Raw genomic sequence first — 20,399 nt, 5'->3', positions numbered from 1 at the left:
AATAATTTAAAATACGTATTTTAGAATATTATAATAACCATTGGAACGTTAAAGTATCATTTCACTTGTTAAACCACATCTCAACGACTCCTCAAGGAAGTTCCCACTTTAGGTGATATATGTAACTTTTAATGTCAAGAGACAGCTGATTATTATTAACTCGTGGAAGTCATCATAATGAAAACAAATACAGGAATGTCGATTATTGTGAAGGAAGAAATTAACATTCAAAAAGTGACACGGAAGGAAACCTAGCCAAATGAAGTATTTGGAGATTTAAATAGTGTTTGGGATCATATGAGATGAGATGGAAACTTCTTCAGTAATTGCTATTTCAGCTGATTTAATTTATGCACCCTTACATCCAGATTACCCATTGACCTACTGAGATTGTTTCATTGCGTCTCCGATGAGTTAACAGTCCGGCCTATGTTAAACAGGTGCACTATATTTTTATTTTCCTTCGATATGATCAGTTTGGACCATCTCTTTAACTGTTTCTCGTGGAATTGTTTTCGGTTGTCGATTCGACTCCAGATTATTTTTCTATTCTGGATGAACTGTTGCGATTCCAATCTCCTCTGCGTCCATCTCTCCCACCTCCTCTAATATGACTAACACTTTTCTCTTTATAATTATCGGGAGCTACGTGGTAAAGTTCGAGTAGCTGTAAGCTCACATTCGGAGATGCTGGGTTCTAACCCCACTGTCGGCTGCCCTGCAGATGGTTTTTCGTGGTTTGCCATTTTTACACCAATACCTGTACCTCAATTAAGGCAACAGCCTCTTCCTTTCCAGTCCTAGCCCTTTCCTATACCAGTGAAGTCGGAAAGGACACAGTTACAACTTTTTTATGTGTTTTGTCAAAACAATAATTCTCTTCCTCGATCAAATGAGATAATGTATATTTGCAATTGCCTCTTTATTTACAACTCTGTCTAGACATCACAGAGTACAGATTCTTAATTCTCATGCCGTCCATTTTTAAGGTAAATGTGAGCGAAACTAAGCCAGTAGTCTATAAGATATTTTTTTTATTATTTTACAAAAGCATATGCACTTAAATTAAAAATCATAAAATCATATTTTCTGCAGCCGTACATTATCTCTAACTTCTCAATGTCTCTCTGGCTGAAGTCCACTCTTTGTCCAATCTCTGCGTTCGCGTCCTGAAACAAGGAAACAAGATTGTTGTTAGTCAGTTGTGTCTGCTTCTTCATCGTAATTGCTAGCACGTGTGAATTCTGTCTCTTGTGGACCTGCACAGATATGTGTATTTGCTCTTAATTTGGGTTGAGATTATGAGGGAACCAGTCTCTTGGTGTAGAGGTAGCGCGCTTTTCCCTTACCCGGAGGCCTCGGGTTCGATTTCCAGGCAGTCCATGCATTTCAGTTCTGAACTGAGGTCTGGAACGGGATTCACCTGGCCCAGTAAGACAACCGAAGAGCTGTGTGGTGTGAGAGACAGCGGATTCAATCGAGAACACATGAAATAGGCTGAGGAATCCGTCACGCTTATATCATCTGTGAGCAATGGGGTTGAGCAGCAGTCATTTTGGCGTGCCTTGATCCAAAATGAGCTGTATGTGCCATGGTGTTTAAATGTATTTGTGTGAGGAGGGAGTATAAAGAAGGTGTATGTAATAGAATTGAGATAGATTAAGTGGGACTGTAGTTAAGAAGAAAATGTTGGCAGTATGGACGTTATGAAAGTAGGTCATATGAAAAAAAGAAAAAAGAAGTGTAGATGCCTTGATGAGGGGTGTAAAATTGATGGATTCTTAATGTTTATGTACTAATTTTAATAGGATGGAAGAAATGGGATACATCTAACAGTTTGATGTAAGTGTGGTGCTGTAGATTGAGAAGACAGTGAACTAATGGACTTGGAATGGAAACTGTTTGTTTGTGTGTAAGTGAGATGTGAAAAAAAAATTATTTAAAGTGCGGTGATGAGGGATGTAAAATGGTTGTTAGTTGATGTTTAAGTCTTAAGTCTAATAAGATGAGATGTAGTGGGCGAGAATAGTGCGAGAGAGGAGAAAGTGACGTATCGAGGGAAGAGGGAGGGGTTGGGCCTTGACCCAGCCCAAAGAAGTTAGGCTTGAGCATGTCTGCACGGGAAGAAAAAGGAGAGGGAAGATAGAGAGCTGACAATGAACAGAGTAGGTGTAACGTACATAACGGAAGTGTGTGGCAGGCCATGTGTTTGGTCTGGTTTCCGCCAAGCAGGCTTGTCACACATGGTAAGGTAGGAATACATTGTCAGCAAGTGTAGGTGAGATATGAGATCAGTTTTCACGTGGCGAGGCTGGTCGCTGCGGTCAACGGGTTGGTGGGCATGTATTCCATACCAGGGCTGACGCAGCGACCAGTCTACTAAAGTTTTCTTTTTAGGTGGTAGTTAGGAATAGGGGAATAGGGTAGTTTGTAGTGCGGTGCTTCCTGCACGTATGCTGGCTACGTATGGGAGGACACTGAGTAGATGTAGAGGTAGATGTAGTGCCTATTGTTTGTTTGTTCTGTGTTTCGCTCCGTCTCTGTCTTTATTACCTGTAAACCGATGGTGTACACTAGGTGGGTAATAAAGATATGTATGTATGTATGTATGTATGTATGTATGTATGTATGTATGTATGTATGTATGTATGTATGTATGTATGTATGTATGTATGTATGTATGTATGTATGTATGTATGTATGTATGTATGTATGTGCCATGGGTTATTCTTTTATAGGATTGTGAGGGAAGGTGTGATGCATCTTAGATAATAAAGACTAGAGACGGTAATTATTATTATTATTATTAGCGTATGGTAACGTACACAAAACAATACAAAGATTAAATATAAATGAACAGTAAGCACAAACCATTATATACATAATTATAAGATATACACATAACATTGAAAACAATCATGCAAACAAAAGGGTTCAAAGATTTAGATCTAAATTCTCTAGCCATTGTATGGCCTCAGCAGAAGCCACCACAAAGTCCTGGCTAGATCCAGCGAATGCCCTTCCAATGCATTCGGTGACGATATGGTCGATAGTCTGTTTAACTGCACCACAGTCACAGGCTGGGGAAGATCTCATACCCCATTTAAACATCATTGAACCACATCTCCCGTGGTTAGTACGGACTCTGTTGAGGGCTACCCATGTCTTGCGGGGCAAATCAAAGCGAGCTGGAAGATTCTTATAATTGAACAATGCCCGCCATTGAGTCGGAGCTACGCTGTTCCATTCTTGTTGCTTTAATAATTGTTTATGCTATTCATTGATAAACGGCAGACATAGAAAAGGAGGTAATTAACACCCTGTTGCGGTCCCATTTTGAACTGCGACGCCTCATTTCACCTTCATAGTACATTTTATTTGAACATCACGTCTGTCGCGGTTATTATCTTGCACGATACTGTGCCCTTACTGAAGTGCTCATTTAATTAATCAAACATTTATTTGAGAGTACAGAGAATATTTCATTTTATTGAATCTTGGTAACTTTCAGGGACCATCTATATTCACAGTACATTTCGCAATTTTAACAGGAAGCTTGGAGCCGAAGTCTATTTGTTCGCAAGCTATGTTTAGAAGGAGGAATTTCTACATGACGCACCCAACTTAGAACAAGGAAATAATGTCATTCCAACGGCCTGGGCCAATTGGAAAAATTTCGGAAGCCCGGTGAGAGACTACGAAATCATACGATACACGTTTGAAGTAAGCATTATGTACGCGATGTTTTGAGCCGATGATATGATAGCGTCATGCCGATATTGGCTAGGCATTGGTTAAAGTGAGAGATGACCCTAAAATGAGCATACAACAGCGTCTGTGAGGACGAATTATAAAAGCGACCATTATTATTCGGCAGGAGTCTGCAAAGGTAACATCTTGAGAAAAAGTAATATTTACGTGAGTGCGGAGTCGTGATCGTGTGAGGACATGTAAATTTTGTTTTTGTTTAAGACGCTCAGACTGCACGTAACTATTCATGATTAACTTTTACAGATTTGCATTTATATTTCGATTTGCAGACAGAAAAAGCGGTTTCCGATGATCATCTACATGCATAGTAGCCTGCCCTTTTAAGTAGATTTTCGAGGACACGAACATTACAATTCCTAGTCCAGCATTTATGTACAGTTGCCGACGTTACAAGTACGGAGCGAGTGGGAAATATTTGACCTAGTTACGGGGTTAGATAAGCAGAGTTGTCCCGCGGCAGAATGGGAACTGGTGTTTTCAAGGTCAGTGGAAATTGCCCCGGCAGTAGTATAATAGTAACTTGCAGGTTGTCTTCACCCAGTTTTCCAATTCCGAGAATTAACGAATGTTTTAGTCGACCTCCGAAGTAGCAGAAGCAGCAAGAAGACGAGAACACATTTCTACGCCAGGATGAAGAACCAAGGACTGACCCAGTTCAATTCTGAAGGCATCACATTCAATATGGCTGGCTAAAAGGATGAGGAGCCGGCTGTCCATAGTCAGGCGCCAGAGTCAACAAATAGATGAGTACTAGATTTGAAATGTAATTACCGAGCTCGACAGCTGCAGTCGCTTAAGTGCGGCCAGTGTCCAGCATTCGGGAGATAGTAGGTTCGAACCCCACTGTCGGCAGCCCTGAAGATGGTTTTCCGTGGTTTCTCATTTTCACACCAGGCAAATGCTGGGGCTGTATCTTAATTAAGGCCACGGCCGCTTCCTACCTACTCCTAGCCCTTTCCTGTCCCATCGTCGTCATAAGACTTATCTGTGTCGGTTCGACGTAAAGCAACTAGCAAAAACAATGAAATATAATTATGTATCTGTGCACGTGTTTTAATGTAGCAAAGGGGATACTGTACATTAGTTCTGTTATTTAATTTTAGTAGGTTTAGTTGTTGTTTGGAAGGACTACGTCCTATTACAGTAAATGTTAGGAAGCTTGTAAATGTAAATAACTGTAAAGTACGTGTGAACCGGTTGCATGAGGTGCCTTTTCATTTTTATTCAGATTTTATACCTGAGTGGTTAAAGGCATTTCTTTTTACGACTCAGTTTCTCGCTTAAGCCTCGTATATTTTGATTTGTTTTCCTTTGATGTTTGAGACGCAGTGAACGTCTCGGGGCTTACACGCAAATGTAAAAAAAAAAAAAAAAAAGATTTAAATTAAAGTCAGGAAGGACTAGATGAAATTGTTAACGGGAGTTCAAAGTGTACGAAAAATATGCCGTCACGTTTTCTTGGATTTATTGCGTGAAGTGTGAATGAGAATGAGTGAGATGGTGAAGTTTGAATCCACGAATTTTGGTAGTCATCTTAAAGATTTTCTATATACACTGACTGAGCAAATGTCATGCGATAGAGGAGTACTGATGCGCAGGTGTGTTGTCTGCGCACCACACGCCCCCTGTGCCAGCGGCAGTTGTATAGGAGACCTTGTGAGCAGTGGCTGTGCATGTGACAGGTGTAACATGGAACGTCGTCGTGAACTGACACCGTTCGAACGGGGTATGTTGGTCGGTGCCCGACGGATGGGAAGTGCTATTTCGGAAGTGGTGTGAGAATTCGGCTTCACACGATCAACCGTGTCCAGAGTGTATCGTGAATGGTTGAATGCGGGTGTCACCATCCACAACAGATGAACGACCGGCCGTCCAGCCACCCTCAATGACCGTGACCGGCGACATCTGAGACGGATTGTCAATAGTGACAGACGGGCAACCGTGCAATAAATCACAGCTCAATTCAACACAGGCCGTGCTAGACACGTCCCCCAGTGGACAATCCGTAGGAACATGGGTTCTATGGGGTATGGGAGCCGGCGCCGCACACGGGTGCCACTGTTAACCCAACTTCATCGGGCACAACAACGCGCATTTGTCGTCAGTCACCAGGGATGGACACTGGAACAATGGCGTAACGTGATATGGTCGGACGAATCACGATTTCAACTGCGCCATGCCTATGGAAGGCACAGTGTATGGTGCAGACCACATGAAGCGATGGATCCCGCCTGCCTCGAAGGTGTGGTCCAGGGCGCTGGTGTCTCTGTTATGATCTGGGGTGCATTTTCCTGGTATGGGATGGGTCCCCTAGTTTTTCTGAAAGAGACTTTGAATGGTATGTTGAGCTGCTCGGAGACCATCTCCACCCATTTTTGGCCTTCCAGCGCCCAGACGGTTCTGCGGTGTTTCAAGATGATAACGCGCCGCCACATCGCTCCCACGTCGCCCGGGTATGGTTCCAGGAACATGCAGCGGAGGTTCAACGACTGCCATGGCCACCCAGGAGCCCCGATATGAACCCTATCGAGCATATCTGGGATGTCCTGGAACGCAGGCTCCGTGCCATGGATCTTGCACCCACGAGCAGACCAGCATTGGCGGCCGCTCTGCAAACGATTTGGTGTCAGCTGCGTCCAGAGGACTACCAAGGACTTGTCGACTCATTTCCACGGCATCTCACTGCAGTTCGCAGGGCCAGAGGAGGCTCCACACGCTATTAGGTGACTATCCCATGACATTTGCTAAGTCAGTGTATATAAAAGAACATGTCCTGACTGACTGATTCATCATCGCCGAGCCAAAACTACTTGGCATAAAGAAATTAAATTTTGAGGATTCATTTATATTACAATGTAGGTGCTCACTAAGGGAGGACTTTTGGATACTCCGTCCCTAAGGGGGTGAAAAGGGGGGTGAATTTTTAAAATGAGTGTATCTATATCTCAAAACTTTAAAAGTTTAAAATGTAAAAATTGGTACTTTGAATCTTCTTAAAAAATAAAGAAACACGTATTTTTTGTTTTCGGAAAATCCCAAGAGGAGGGGTGAAAAAGAATGAAAAAGGTGTTGAATGCCTTTAATGCGGATACTTATATCTCAGAAACTGAAGATATTACAGACCTGAAAATTGGTACTTGGAATCTCTTTTAAAAATGAAGAATCGCGTATTTTTTTTGTTTTTTGGAAAATCCAATTAGTGGGGGTTAAACAGAAGTGACAATTTGGGGTGTTTTAGAAAGACTATATCTACATTATATCTCGGAAACGTAAAATGTTAGAGACATTTTGGAAACTCCACTTAAGGAGAACTAAAGAGGAGCTGAAATTTTAAAATGAGCATTTCTACGGTATATCTCAGAAACTTAACATGTTACAGAAGTGAAAAATGGAAAAATTTTATCTCTATTAAGAATTAAAAAACGTGTATTTTTTTGTTTTCGGAAAAACACTTGGGTGGGGTGGGGGGTAAAAGTGACTGAAAACGGGGTTGAATTCTTTTAATTAGAATACTGATATCTCAAAAACTGAAGATGTACAGACGTGAAATTTGGTATTTGGAATCTCTTTTAAAAATAAAGAAATGCGTATTTTTTGTTTTCGGAAATCCACTTAAAGGGGTGAGAATTGAAAAATTAGTTGAATTATTTGTATGAAGATACTATTATCTCAAAAACGAAAGATTTTGCAGACGTGAAAATTGCTATTCGGAAATTCCAATGAAGTGGAGGAGGAGGTGAAGGAATTGAAAAATTAATTGTATGAGGATACATACATCTAATAAAAACTAAAGTTGTTACAGACGTGAAAATTGGTATTTGGGTCTCCTTTAAAAACGAACAAAAATGCGTTGGGGGTGGGGGAATCATCTTGGAGGCCGGGGTGAAAAGGAGTTTAATTCCTTTTATAAGGACACATACCTCAATAGTCGTGATAATTGGTATTTAGAAGATCCTTTACTATTAAAGAAACAAGTATTTTTTGCCGGAAAATTCACTTAAGGAGGTGGGAGTGTGAAAGGAAGTGAAAAAGTGAATTATTTTTATGGGGATACTTATATCTCAAAGCTGAAGGCAGTAGACCTGAACATTGGTATTTAGAATCTCCTTTAAACATAAAGAAACACGGCTTCTCTTTGAGAGGGGGCGGGTAAATCAACTTAACGGCGGTGGGGTGAAAAAGGAGTTGAGTCCAATTGATTTTACTATTCTTAATGGTACTTATTATTCTTTTTTTTTTTTTTTTTTTTTTTTTGCTAGTTGCTTTACGTCGCACCGACACAGATAGGTCTTATGGCGACGATGGGACAGGAAAGGGCTGGAGTGGGAAGCAAGCGGCCGTGGCCTTAATTAAGGTACAGCCCCAGCATTTGCCTGGTGTGAAAATGGGAAACCACGGAAAACCATTTTCAGGGCTGCCGACAGTGGGGTTCGAACCTACTATCTCCCGAATACTGGATACTGGCCGCACTTAAGCGACTGCAGCTATCGAGGTCGGTAGTACTTATTCTGATCATAAACCGGGTTCGTTTTCAAGAGCCAGTTTTTCCTTTGGAGAACTTAAAGTTAGATTACAGTAGATTCTCCTAGCATAAATAAAAACTTCAACACATTTGAAATAAACGATAGGAATGCTATTGACTGTGTAAGTGTTCACCTCTATAATAAGGTCAATAACGCACGGAATTATATCATTCGTATCGCCAGAAATCCCGCGCACTTGCCTACGCGCGACATGGTGCTGGTCACATTGTCAGCAATGATGATTAAAATTCCTGACCCTGCCGGGAATCGAACCGGTGTACTGGGTGTATGTGTCGTCTTCATCTTAATGTCATCCTCATCAAGACGCGCAGGTCGCCATGGGAGTCAAATTAAAAGACTTGCACCTGGCGAACCGAACGTGTCCTCAGACTCTCCCGGCACTAAAAGCCATAAGCCATTTCATTTCATCATTTTGCCAGCTTATCAGTATACATTTTTAACAATGCACTGTAGTCTTCTCTAATAAGGTTATTCCACTATAGTTACCTGAAATCACTCTCTCAATCAAGCTTTCTAAGCTTTCGGAAATGCCTTTGTATCGATAATGTTATTAGATATCCCTGCCAAAATTTCCATCCTATAATTTCACTTTACATCTCCTTCCACAATGCATGGGTGATTCCCGAAATAGCTCCTGACCTTTATTTTTGGCTACTTACGACAGGTCCCTTCTTGAGTCGAAATAATTTCATTCAATTCCAGCAGAGTGGTACCAAACCCTCCAAAACTACAATCCCCTCGTGATGATCTCTCCTCTATTTTGTTTTATTTTTACAATTGGCTTTTCGTCACACCGACATAGATAGATCTTATGGTGACAGTTCTTCTCTATTCAACCATTTCTCAAAATACTGAACCCATTTACTGACTTACACCGTCCCCCATTTTTCTTGATTATCTGATTTATTAATGCAATTCAAGGATGGACGGGGGTAGTGTGATGGCCGAGTAGCACAGGCACTGGGTTCTTACCAAGACGGCCAGGGTTCGAATAATGTTATTGGGTTTTACGTCCCACTAACCACTTATACGGTTTCTGGAGACGGTGAGATGCCGGAATTTTGTCCCTCAGGAGTTCTTTAACCTGCCAGTAAATTTAAAAAACACGAGGCTGGCTGATGTACTTGAGCACCTTCAAATACCACCAGCCTGAGCCGAGATTGAACCCGCCTACTTGAGCCAAGAAGGCCGGTGTTCTACCTTTTGAGTTACCCTACCGGCACCAGGGTTTGATTCCCAACCAAAATATGTGGGATATTTTGAACTGAGGAGCTTCCGTGGCTCAGGTGGCAGCGCGCCGATCTCTCACCGCTGGGTTTTGTGGTGCAAATCCCGGTCACTCCATGTGAGATTTGTGCTGGACAAGGCGGAGGCGGGACAGGTTTTCCTCCGGGTACTCCGATTTTCCCTGTCATATTTCATTCCCGCAACACTCTCCAATATCATTTCATTTCATTTCATCTGTCATTCATTAATCATTGCCCCAAAGGAGTGCGACAGGCTTCGGCAGCCGGCACAATTCCTATCCTCGCCGCTAGATGGAGGCTTCATTCATTCCATTCCTGACCCGGTCGAATGATTGGAAACAGACCATGGACTTCATTTTGAACTGAAAATCACGTCCCACTGGTTCGAATTCCACGTAAATTCCCATAGCTATGATCACGATAACAACACTCGCGTAAAACTACAAGATTTCTTGCTTGTTTTTACAACTGACGAGAAAAGAAAATGATAGAATTGGGAAAAGAAAGGTGAGGACCATTCCGTAGGTCTCTCAGACGTAATATCATCGTGGTAAAAAGACAGCAAGTGCTATAATAATAATAATAATAATAATAATAATAATAATAATAATAATAATAATAATAATAATAATAATAATAATAATAATAATAATAATAATATTCGTGAGGCTATTTCTAGCCTGGTGCAACCCTTGTAAGGCAGACCCTCCGACGAGGGTGGGTGTCATCTGTCGTGTATAGGAAACTGCGTGTTATTGTAGTGGAGGATAGTGTTGTGTGTGGTGTGTGAGTTACAGGGATGTTGGGGACAGTACAAATTCCCAGTCCCCGATCTGGCCAGGAATCGAGCCCGGGGCCCTCTGAACTGAAGAACACTACGCTGGCCATTCATCCAAGAAGCCGGACAGAGCAAAAGCTGACTAATGGGGAAAGATAACAGAGACAGGCATTTCATGCAATTTAGGCAGCCTCCATGCCCGATTTGACGTTTTGTACTTCTACTCGGAACTCTATCTCTTAGTGAATTTTAATTGATATAGTCAGGTAAAAACGGGATGGTCACCAGAGATATTTCACTTGTGATGACTGATAGTGCGGTGTATAATGAGACAAACCAAGCCAGAGAAATTAGGGTGACGCAGCTACAACCCCTCTAAACCAGAGATGCTTAGCTGGGCTGGCCTGACGTATAAGCGGGCAGCTTACGTAGCAAGCATACGTCACAGTGAGACAAGATAGCGAATATACTTTGCAGGGAAGGGAGCAGTGACGTTCGATCTCCTCCGCAATTCAGCGAAATGCCTTACAAGGGTTGCACCAGGCTAGAAATAGCCTCACGAATATTATCATTATTATTATCATTATTATTATTATTATTATTATTATTATTATTATTATTATTATTATTATTATTATTATTATTATTATTATAAAACGCTATAATCGCAAGAAAATCGACGTTTTCAAAATTTCAATATTTCATTTACACTGCGCTCGATATAAAAAGTCAGTTTTATTTTATTTATTTATTCATTCAAAGAAAACTAACACGTTATAATTTTTGTGTTACTGTCTACGAAGGTACAGGGTTTAAGTGTACAAGCTACGATTTACAATTTCTTGGATGGGAATGGCAGTATTTCCATTTTTAAATCCTGTTATTTATTAAGCAAAAAGTAATATAATTACAAGTTTACCGCTTGATTTTGCGCAGTGTTGAAGTGTTGTATGACTTTCCCTGTTCACTGAATATCTGGAAATAGTATTTCAAACTTAACAGGTGTCCGGTGATGGCAAGGGAGTTACATCACAAGTGAGGACATAGATATATACCTATTTATCAAAGATTAAAATACAACAACAATGTAAAAACAGATAGCACAGTATGTCCTCAGATAAATAGCCTGACTGATATTATTCGCGGTAAGGATGATTGGATTGTTGGTGAGTTTATCAGATAATTTAAACCCAAACCACCACAAGCCACAGCTTATCCACCTTAAATCCGTATTATATTAGAAATGTTTCTAAAGGACCTTTTAAAATTTCACAGTGAAAATTGTCATTCATAACGTACATTATAAAAATATTTGAGGTTGTTGGCCTAACTCTTTATTGTATCCGGTCAAAAAACATAAATCAGAAATGAACATACAGTATATAACTTATTTCTTACAAAATAAGTAAAAAATGCCGTGGATTCTGTCCTCTTTCTTGCCTCCATTTCAAACTCTAGTATCGTCGCAGTGATCGACAGTGACTGGGTGAAATTCGCCCAACCCAGACTGACTCCAGTCCTCAGACCCAGTGGCGGCACGTGGATAAAACATCTGGGGGTTCACTACCTCGAAAAATAACGTGTCCAAATTTAATGTTACTTGATATTTACATAGATGTAAAGTAGTGACATTGTTTGACTAGAAAGGTGACTTTCCTTTGAATGCACACGGCTGCAGCTCGAATAAGTGACCATAACTACGAGAAATGAAAGACAGAAAATATACAGTGTAATTACCTTAAGTTGATCCAGTTTCGTCTAATGTTGAAGACGTTGCTGCCGTTAGTATAACAACTGTCGTCTGTGTGTACAGGAAATCCATCCTCCTTTCCTTCCTGGCGGCTAATAAGTCCATACCTTCTCATTAAAATCGACTAATTTATGGGTCATCTCCTTCTCGATGAACAACATAGCGAGAGCAGACAGTCTTTCTTCATCCATTGCACTCCTTAGGAATGCCTTAATCCGCTTTAAAGTGGAAAACACCTTTCTGCTTCAGAAGTAGTCATGGGGACACTAATAATTAATTTTAAAAGTGTCATCACTTCTTCAAATGGTTCCTTCAGATTGTTCTCTATCAAAAAACCAAGAAAGTCAGTTGCATTATTCATTTCTTTAAAATCATTTCTTGAGTAAATCACTTGCAATTCGATTTTCAGAAAAGGATATGATTGTGTAATATACGTAAGATTCTCTTCTGGAAAATATTTTGGAAGGATGGGAAGAATTGGTGATCAAGGAAGCTGGAGGCCAGTAAGTAGAACCTCTCTTTTCTGTGATTTATAATCGCGTCACATACCTCCTTTGCCTCAATGTTCCTCGAGTAGTAAGTGTTTTCGCACCTTATTTTCCCTCTGTTGTCTTCTTGTACATCTTCCTCCACAACGATGTTGTCAACATTGTTCCTCACTTTCGAAATTGCCGTTTCAAAGGAGCTGACTGTACTTCGCACTGATACAGGGTTATCAGAACGCTTTTGTACTTGGTTGTACAGAATGTCCACGTGATGCATTATCCTGTAAAAGAACTCTAGCAAAAAAAGTAAACTTTGGCTGTTGTATTTTCAGACGCACTCCATGTGCTTGGTTCATAGTAGCTGTTTGTCTGCTCGTATCTCCAATTTTCTCCAAGCATTCCAGTATTGCTGCCTTATGCCCATGCATTGTAAGAACACGTCTTGATTTAATGTTCCATCTCGTAGCTGAGCCCTGCAGAAATCTTCTGCCCATAACCTCTTCAAGAATAACCACTCTCTGAGTCGAATGAGAAAAAAATGCTGGACTCTCCCCAATGGTGTCAAAGAACAATCGCACTTCTTTGCTGTGGCTAGCAGCCTGGGCCAGAATTAAATTCAATTGATGAGCGTAACAATGCACAAAGTAAGCAAATGGGTAGTCTTGCCTTACAATTGTTTGTACTCCGGAGTGTCGGCCACTCATAACATTGGCACCATCGTAACTTTGGGAGATTACTTGTGCTCTCCAACTACTTCAGTGAGGACCCGTTTTATGCAGTCGGCTAATGAGAAGGCGCCGTTTCCTGCTGGGTTTAAGAATGTCCAGAACCTTTCAACAGGCTCCCCATCAGCTAATACATATCGAAGTACAATGACTAACTGACACTTTGAAGACACATCAGATGTTTCATCTGCTATCGCGGAGACGAAATCTGCAGTAGTTACTTCAGCTAAAATATTCTCGCGGCACACTTGCAGTATGCATCTCACAATCAGAATGACATTTTGAATGTCCTTCGACGTACCCTTGAAGACTGTAGCACTATTGAAATGACACTTAACCACGGTATCCAATGCCGAAGTAAAATTAATGTGTCCTCTGAATACGCCTGGATGGTTTGAATCGAGTGTTTCGTCATGACCTCTCAAAGCAAGTTCAAATTCACCACAGAAATTCACGCAATCAATGATCTTCGAGAGCACGTACCGGTACCTATTTTTTCTCACACTATCATTATGTGTCCCAATATTCCTTCTGAAAGCGCTACTTAACTGCTGCCTAATATCTATTTTTCCCCAGAACTGAACGATCCAAACATGCACTCTTATGTGTAATAGATGCTTCGTGCTTTTTGATCTTTAGTGTTAAATGGCTGAGATCTGATACCCCAATTCCTGTTCTTACCCTTAGCAAAAAGCAAGCACTGGAAACAGAAGAGCCTATTAATGGTATCGCAACCACATAGCCAAGTATTCTTCTCGAAATCTGTGGCTTAAATGTTCTACAAAAATCCTTACCTCTACTAGTTTTCTTCTTTCTTCTTCAGGGAGGGAAGAGGCCTGCCCAGCTGCTTTATTCTGCACTTTTCTTCTATACCAAGTGCTGGAAAGTTATTCTCTAGAAGAAACCAAACGGTATTCATTTCCAGACTTATGAATACACAACACACGCACCAAGACACTGCCAAACACCGTGATAACGAACGTCAGAACTTCACTAAACACAGTCATGAGTATATATTCGCTACGGTACTGTTCAGCAGGTGGTTGAACTGATCGATCAGAAATAAATACTGCTTCAAGAACGTGATGCTTGATGCTTGTTGTTTTAAGGGGCCTAACATCGAAGGTCATCGGCTCCTTCAAGAACGTGTTAGGCAGCCTGTTGTTATTTATGTTCTTATATTGACGTATTTTGCTTTTATGGGCACTTTTTACTAATTAAAAGTTTACGATAATTACATACACATTGGCTACGTATGCCTACTGATGTTATACAAATTTTAGTTACCAAATATTTTGATTCATTGCGGTTAATTACGTCTAAAACGCAAAATCATGAAATTAAAGTCCCTTCAAAACGTACCATATAGAGCAAATTTTTACCGCGCGCTTTGAGACAATACATCGGCTAACTTCGGGCTTGTTCGATGTCGTCCGGCTCCATGGCTGAATTGTTAGCGTGCTGACGTTTGGTTCAAGGAGCCCCGGGTTCGATTCCCAGGCGGGTCGAAGATTTAACCTTAATTGGTTATTTCCGCTGGCTCGGGGACTGGGTGTGTGTGTCGTCCTTAAGCAGAAAATGAAACGAAAACAAGGAAAGAATGAAGAAAATAAGAAAATATCAGTCAAAATATAAAAAATGTAGATCGTGTCGAGCGCTGCCAAGAGCTGGTCCTGTTACCAGCGATAGTTCAGCTTTGTTCTCGGCTTACCCCCCATCTTGCGCCCTCTTCATCCTCCTTACGTCCCACCGCCGCGCGCCCCCAGTCCAGAAATTGAACCTTTTCGCTGGTTCCGGAGAGCAACCGAATGTTGATGTCAAAATTATCCCTCCGAGCGCAAATTTACAGACGTAATTAAAGAAATATGCACTTGATTAACCATTTTACTAAGAGTTATATATTTCTAGGGGGTTCACTGAACTAGGCTACTACTAAACATATAGAACGCGCCGCCACTGCTCAGACCGTAATATAAAAAAACATGGCGGCCGAATTAGCCAGACTGCTGCTATTGGGTAACACGAAAATGTCATGTACATATTACGCCAACGGCGGTAATTTAACATGATAAATGCAACATAATAGCAAACAGTACTTTTCTACATATGGAAAACGCTTCGCCAACAAGTACGCACCACATGCAATCAACTAGAATCACGTGTATTCTACTAGAAAGAAGAACAACAAGCTGATTATTCAGACAGTTCAATTCGTCAAATAACGTTTTCTCTAAGATTACACTTCGCTGGATAGATCATAATACATGACAAAACTGTTCAAATTATGTTTCAAAATAAACGTGCGAAATTCCTCAATTCATTCGCTCGCACGAGAACTGTGAAACAGAATTTGTTGCCTTAGTTTTGAAGTGGTGGAGAATTTCTTATATTCAACACCCAATGAAAGGGAAGTACACCCGAAATAATAATGCCATTGCTTTTACGTAGGTCGAGTCATAAGTCATGGACACTATTTTTTTTTTCTCGCGAACAGGAGACAACACGGAAAATCTAAGATATGCATTTGGAAACGTACGGTATGTACTTGCGTATGATGCCACTAGATGGTGTATGTAAACAACAGTGTGGGTCTAAGCATGCCCCCAAGTTCAGTGTGTGAGTGAGAGCGTCACAAAATGGAAGTCAACAAGCAGGAGCAACGATCGTATATTAAAATAGCAGTTCTCCGCTGCAGATTTGCACGCCAATGTCATGCAGAGCTGCTGGAAGCATTATGGGTGCAAGCCCTGCGAGTGGCGAGGTGGTTGGAGACGTTCAAACGGGGTACAGTACCAACTGCCGAATTGCCGCGCCAGGCCCTCCAGGGTCCATGGACAAATATGTTTATTACAATTCCTTTTTGTTGTACCAGTTGCGCCGTGCAGTGCGAACCAAACGTCCAGATCTTTTGGACAACGTCATAATCCTACACGATAACGCGACGGCTCACACAGCAGCCATCGTTCAGCGTCGCTTACAACGGTGGGGATGAGAGGTTCTCAAACACCCGCCTTAATCGCCTGATCTGACCCCATGTGACTATGATCTAATCCCCAAAGTCAAGAAGCCATTGCGTGGACAACGTTTTGCTAATAAAGAGGACATCGTAACAGCATTTCGGTGAGAGGTGTCACACGTTAGCGATACACATGCAACGAATGGTATTCAGCGCCTGCCACACCGCTGGCAACGCACAATGGAAACGTTGGGTGATTATTGCGAAGGTCTGTAACCAGTGGAGACCTGTCCTTTGTACGTAGTCTTGTGTATTTGCTGTCTATACCATAATAAAACCATGTTTACCAATGACCTGTGGTCACTTTCCTACAAGAATCTCCTGAAGTCAGAATTTGTGTTCAGGCACTATGCATAAGTACATGCCCTATATTTTCAAATGCATATCTTAGATTTTCCGTGTTGTCTCCTGTTCGCCAGAAAAAAAAATAGTTACCATGACTTATGACTCGACCCTCGTATGCCCCACTAACTACTATTTTACGGTTTTCGGAGAAGCCGAAGTGCCGGAATTCAGTCCCGCAAGAGTACTTTTAGGTGCCAGTAAATCTACCGACACGAGACTGTCGTATTTGAGCACCTTCAGGATCGAACCTGCCAAGTTGGGGGTCAGAAGGCCAGCGACTTAACCATCTGAGCCAATCAGCCCAAGTATACCCGACATGATTATGTTAACCCAATGAACGGCCCTGTAATGCTAACGCAGTGTTGACATATGGCATAGCAGCACTTCACATAATGATGGTAACCTTAGTAATGAAACGTTCAGTCAATAAAAATGTAATAGGTTTATACCCATTAAGGAACATGTGTGCAAAACAATGGCGGCGCGTTCTATAGGTAGGCCGGCACGAGGTTGCACTTGACAGTTGTAAATCTTTTTTTTTTTTTTTTTGCTATGGGCTTTACGTCGCACCGACACAGATAGGTCTTATGGCGACGATGGGATAGGAAAGGCCTAGGAGTTGGAAGGAAGCGGCCGTGGCCTTAATTAAGGTACAGCCCCAGCATTTGCCTGGTGTGAAAATGGGAAACCACGGAAAACCATCTTCAGGGCTGCCAATAGTGGGATTCGAACCTACTATCTCCCGGATGCAAGCTCACAGCCGCGCGCCTCTACGCGCACGGCCAACTCGCCCGGTATAAGTCATGTTGGCACCACTACAAAAATGAAATGAAGAACGTCATCCGTCAATCAGAATCACCAATCTACTTCTTTTTATCTTAGATACAGTTTACCGAGCTCGATAGCTGCAGTCGCTTAAGCGCGGCCAGTATCCAGTATTCGGGAGATAGTAGGTTCGAACCCCACTGTCGGCAGCCCTGAAAATGGTTTTCCGTGGTTTCCCATTTTCGCACCAGGCAAATGCTGGGGCTGTACCTTAATTAAGGCCACGGCCGCTTCCTTCCCACTTCGCACTGACACAGATAGGTCTTATGGCGACGATGGGACAGGGAAGGGCTAGGAATTGGAAGGAAGCGGCCGTGGCCTTAATTAAGGTACAGCCCCAGCATTTGCCTGGTGTGAAAATGGGAAACCACGGAAAACCATGTTCAGGGCTGCCGACAGTGGGGTTCGAATTTACTATTTCCCGAATACTGGATACTGGACGCACTTAAGCGACTGCAGCTATCGAGCTCGGTCTGTTATAAGGTTTAAGCGAGCCACAAAATAAATACGAACTATTTTCAGTTGGTTGTTTTTTTGGCAATATGGGTAGTCTAGTGGTGCCATCTATAACTAGCTTGACTACCATATTGAAGTGTTGCCGTTTTGTCTGTCGCCGCTATCACGTGGTCAGGTGTGATTCGCGCGTTTATGAAAGTTTTGTTTTCATTGTGAGATAATTGTGAAATTTGATTTTAACGAATGCAGTGTGATGTCTCGTAAACGACAACATAGCCATGAAGTGCGAAGTGATAATTCTTTGCGCCGCGGAGTGGCCCTTAATAGCCAGGCATTACAATTAGTGCAGAGAACTCGCGAGTTTTACGAGATGGAGAGGATATTCGTACGCTTGTATAGCTGTCTCTCTGTTCCTGCAGATCATGTTGTGGAACGTATATGTCAAACATTAGGGCTTGCAAAGCGTACTGTTATTCAGAGAAGTGTTCGCCCCCAAAAACAAAAGTAAAAAGGGACTGGGGTACATAGCAGTTCGACCGAGCTCGATAGCTGCAGTCGCTTAAGTGCGGCCAGTATCCAGTATTCGGGAGATAGTAGGTTCGAATTCCACTGTCGGCAGCCCTGAAAATGGTTTGCCGTGGTTTCCCATTTTCACACCAGGCAAATGCTGGGGCTGTACCTTAATTAAGGCCACGGCCGCTTCCTTCCCACTCCTAGCCCTTTCCTGTCCCATCGTCGCCGTAAGACCTATCTGTGTCAGTGCGACGTAAAACAACCAGCAAAAAAAGAAATAGTAGTAGTGGAGACGGGGCTGATAGTAGAGACTTGTTTCACAGCACTCCGGGAAAGAAACGAATTAAGCTATCTCCTGTAAAAGGAATTAATTATTTCCAGGCTGATGCAATACGAAGACACGGTACGATGATTACAGCTCAGTCACTTCTGTCATTGTAATGGACAATGTACCTTACCACTCCGTAATAATGAACAAGACCCCTACTTCGAGCGCCCGTAAAGAACTGTTAGTGGAATGGCTGCAGTAAAGAAATATCCCAGAGCATATGTGTATGACTAAATTAGTCGACGAGGTAGCGAAGGAACAAGGGCACGAGATTATTAGGTTGCCGCCGTACCACTGTCACTTCGACCTCATTCAGTTGGTACGGTACGGTATGGGGTGAAGTAAAACATGACGTACGCACTAATAACAAGTCCTTCACAATTACTGAAGTGGAAGGACTGTTCCGGGAGAGTATTGCTCGAATGGATGCGGCTTTGTGGATGAAGAAAGTTAGCCGTGTCACAACATTCATTAACTCGGAAATGGCAATACATGGCATCATCAGTGACTGTCAGGAGTTGATGATCTGCCTAGACGATTATGACAATGACAACGAAGGCGACGGTAGTGATAGCAGTGATCTGGAGTGTATCGAGCCTCTACCTTTGTGAATCAGGTATGAAAATAAATTCTCTAAATTTTCGTAAATTTTATAGATTTTACTTGAAACCTTTTGTGTTAGCACCGGTGTACATTATTCTAACATTTATTGGTGTATTTAAAGTGAGATTCTTGTCGGCCGATTTCTTCCGTATTTTCTAACATCGCGATAATAAGAACTTCGTAATAATAATAATAATAGTAATAATAATAATAATAATAATAATTTCGTGTGGCTATTTCTAGCCGAGTGCAGCCCTTGTAAGGCAGATCCTCCGATGAGAGTGGGAGGCATCTGCCATGTGTAGGAAATTGCGTGTTATTGTGGTGGAGGATAGTGTTAGGTGTGGTGTGTGAGTGGCAGGAATGTTGGGGACAGCACAAATACCCAGCGTCCGAGCCATTGGAATTAACCAATGAAGGTTAAAATCCTCGACCCGGCCGGGAATCGAACCCGGGACCCTCTGAACCGAAGGCCAGTACGCTGACCATTCAGCCAACGAGTCGGACAACTTCGTAGTATATTTATCCCTATCATTTTGTGTGATGAATAATCGGTGAGTTGAAAGTAGTTGAAAGTAGTATTTTTGTCGACGGATTTCGTTTGTATTTTGTATCATCGTGATGACATCAAAAACATGTCTTCCATGTTTTTAAATAACTCACGTGACGTGCAATCAGATATTGTTGCGGTGGCAACATCGCTTCGTGCGCCATTGCAGTGCGACCAACACTGTGCGCAGCTGTCATGTGCAACCTTACGCCGTCCAACCTATTATCTGCGCACTTTTTAGCAATAGATTTGTGTACGGTTTTGAGGAGTAAGGAGTGAGCTCTCCCGGTTCCCTTAGTACTGCGAACTGAATGGAAATGAAATCTGAATTGAATCAATAACATGATCGATCTGTATGAATTTTCTAAACCTTTGTTTTCTTAAGCTAACAACTGTGTCACACACACATTATATAACATTTCTCGATGCGAATCTTATTCCTAGTGCTGAATCGGTTGACCTC

At 41.9% G+C, this 20,399-nt stretch overlaps 1 protein-coding gene across 1 annotated transcript in view; it reads right to left on the bottom strand.

Annotated features, from left to right (window-relative positions):
• Window positions 1-1,014: 1,014 nt before the first annotated feature.
• The window catches only part of LOC136865870 (zinc metalloproteinase nas-13), a 67,719-nt gene continuing 48,334 nt past the window's right edge, over window positions 1,015-20,399 (bottom strand). The window contains exon 6 of the mRNA XM_067142436.2: window positions 1,015-1,169. Coding sequence (XP_066998537.1) covers window positions 1,038-1,169 — 132 coding nt within the window. The 3' untranslated portion in view covers window positions 1,015-1,037. The remainder of the gene's footprint in view (window positions 1,170-20,399) is intronic.

The sequence above is a fragment of the Anabrus simplex genome, chromosome 1 (assembly GCF_040414725.1).
Source record: "Anabrus simplex isolate iqAnaSimp1 chromosome 1, ASM4041472v1, whole genome shotgun sequence".
NCBI lineage: Eukaryota > Metazoa > Arthropoda > Insecta > Orthoptera > Tettigoniidae > Anabrus > Anabrus simplex.
The sequence above is the reverse complement of the archived record's forward strand: the minus strand, read 5'-3'. Positions and strand labels throughout refer to the sequence as shown.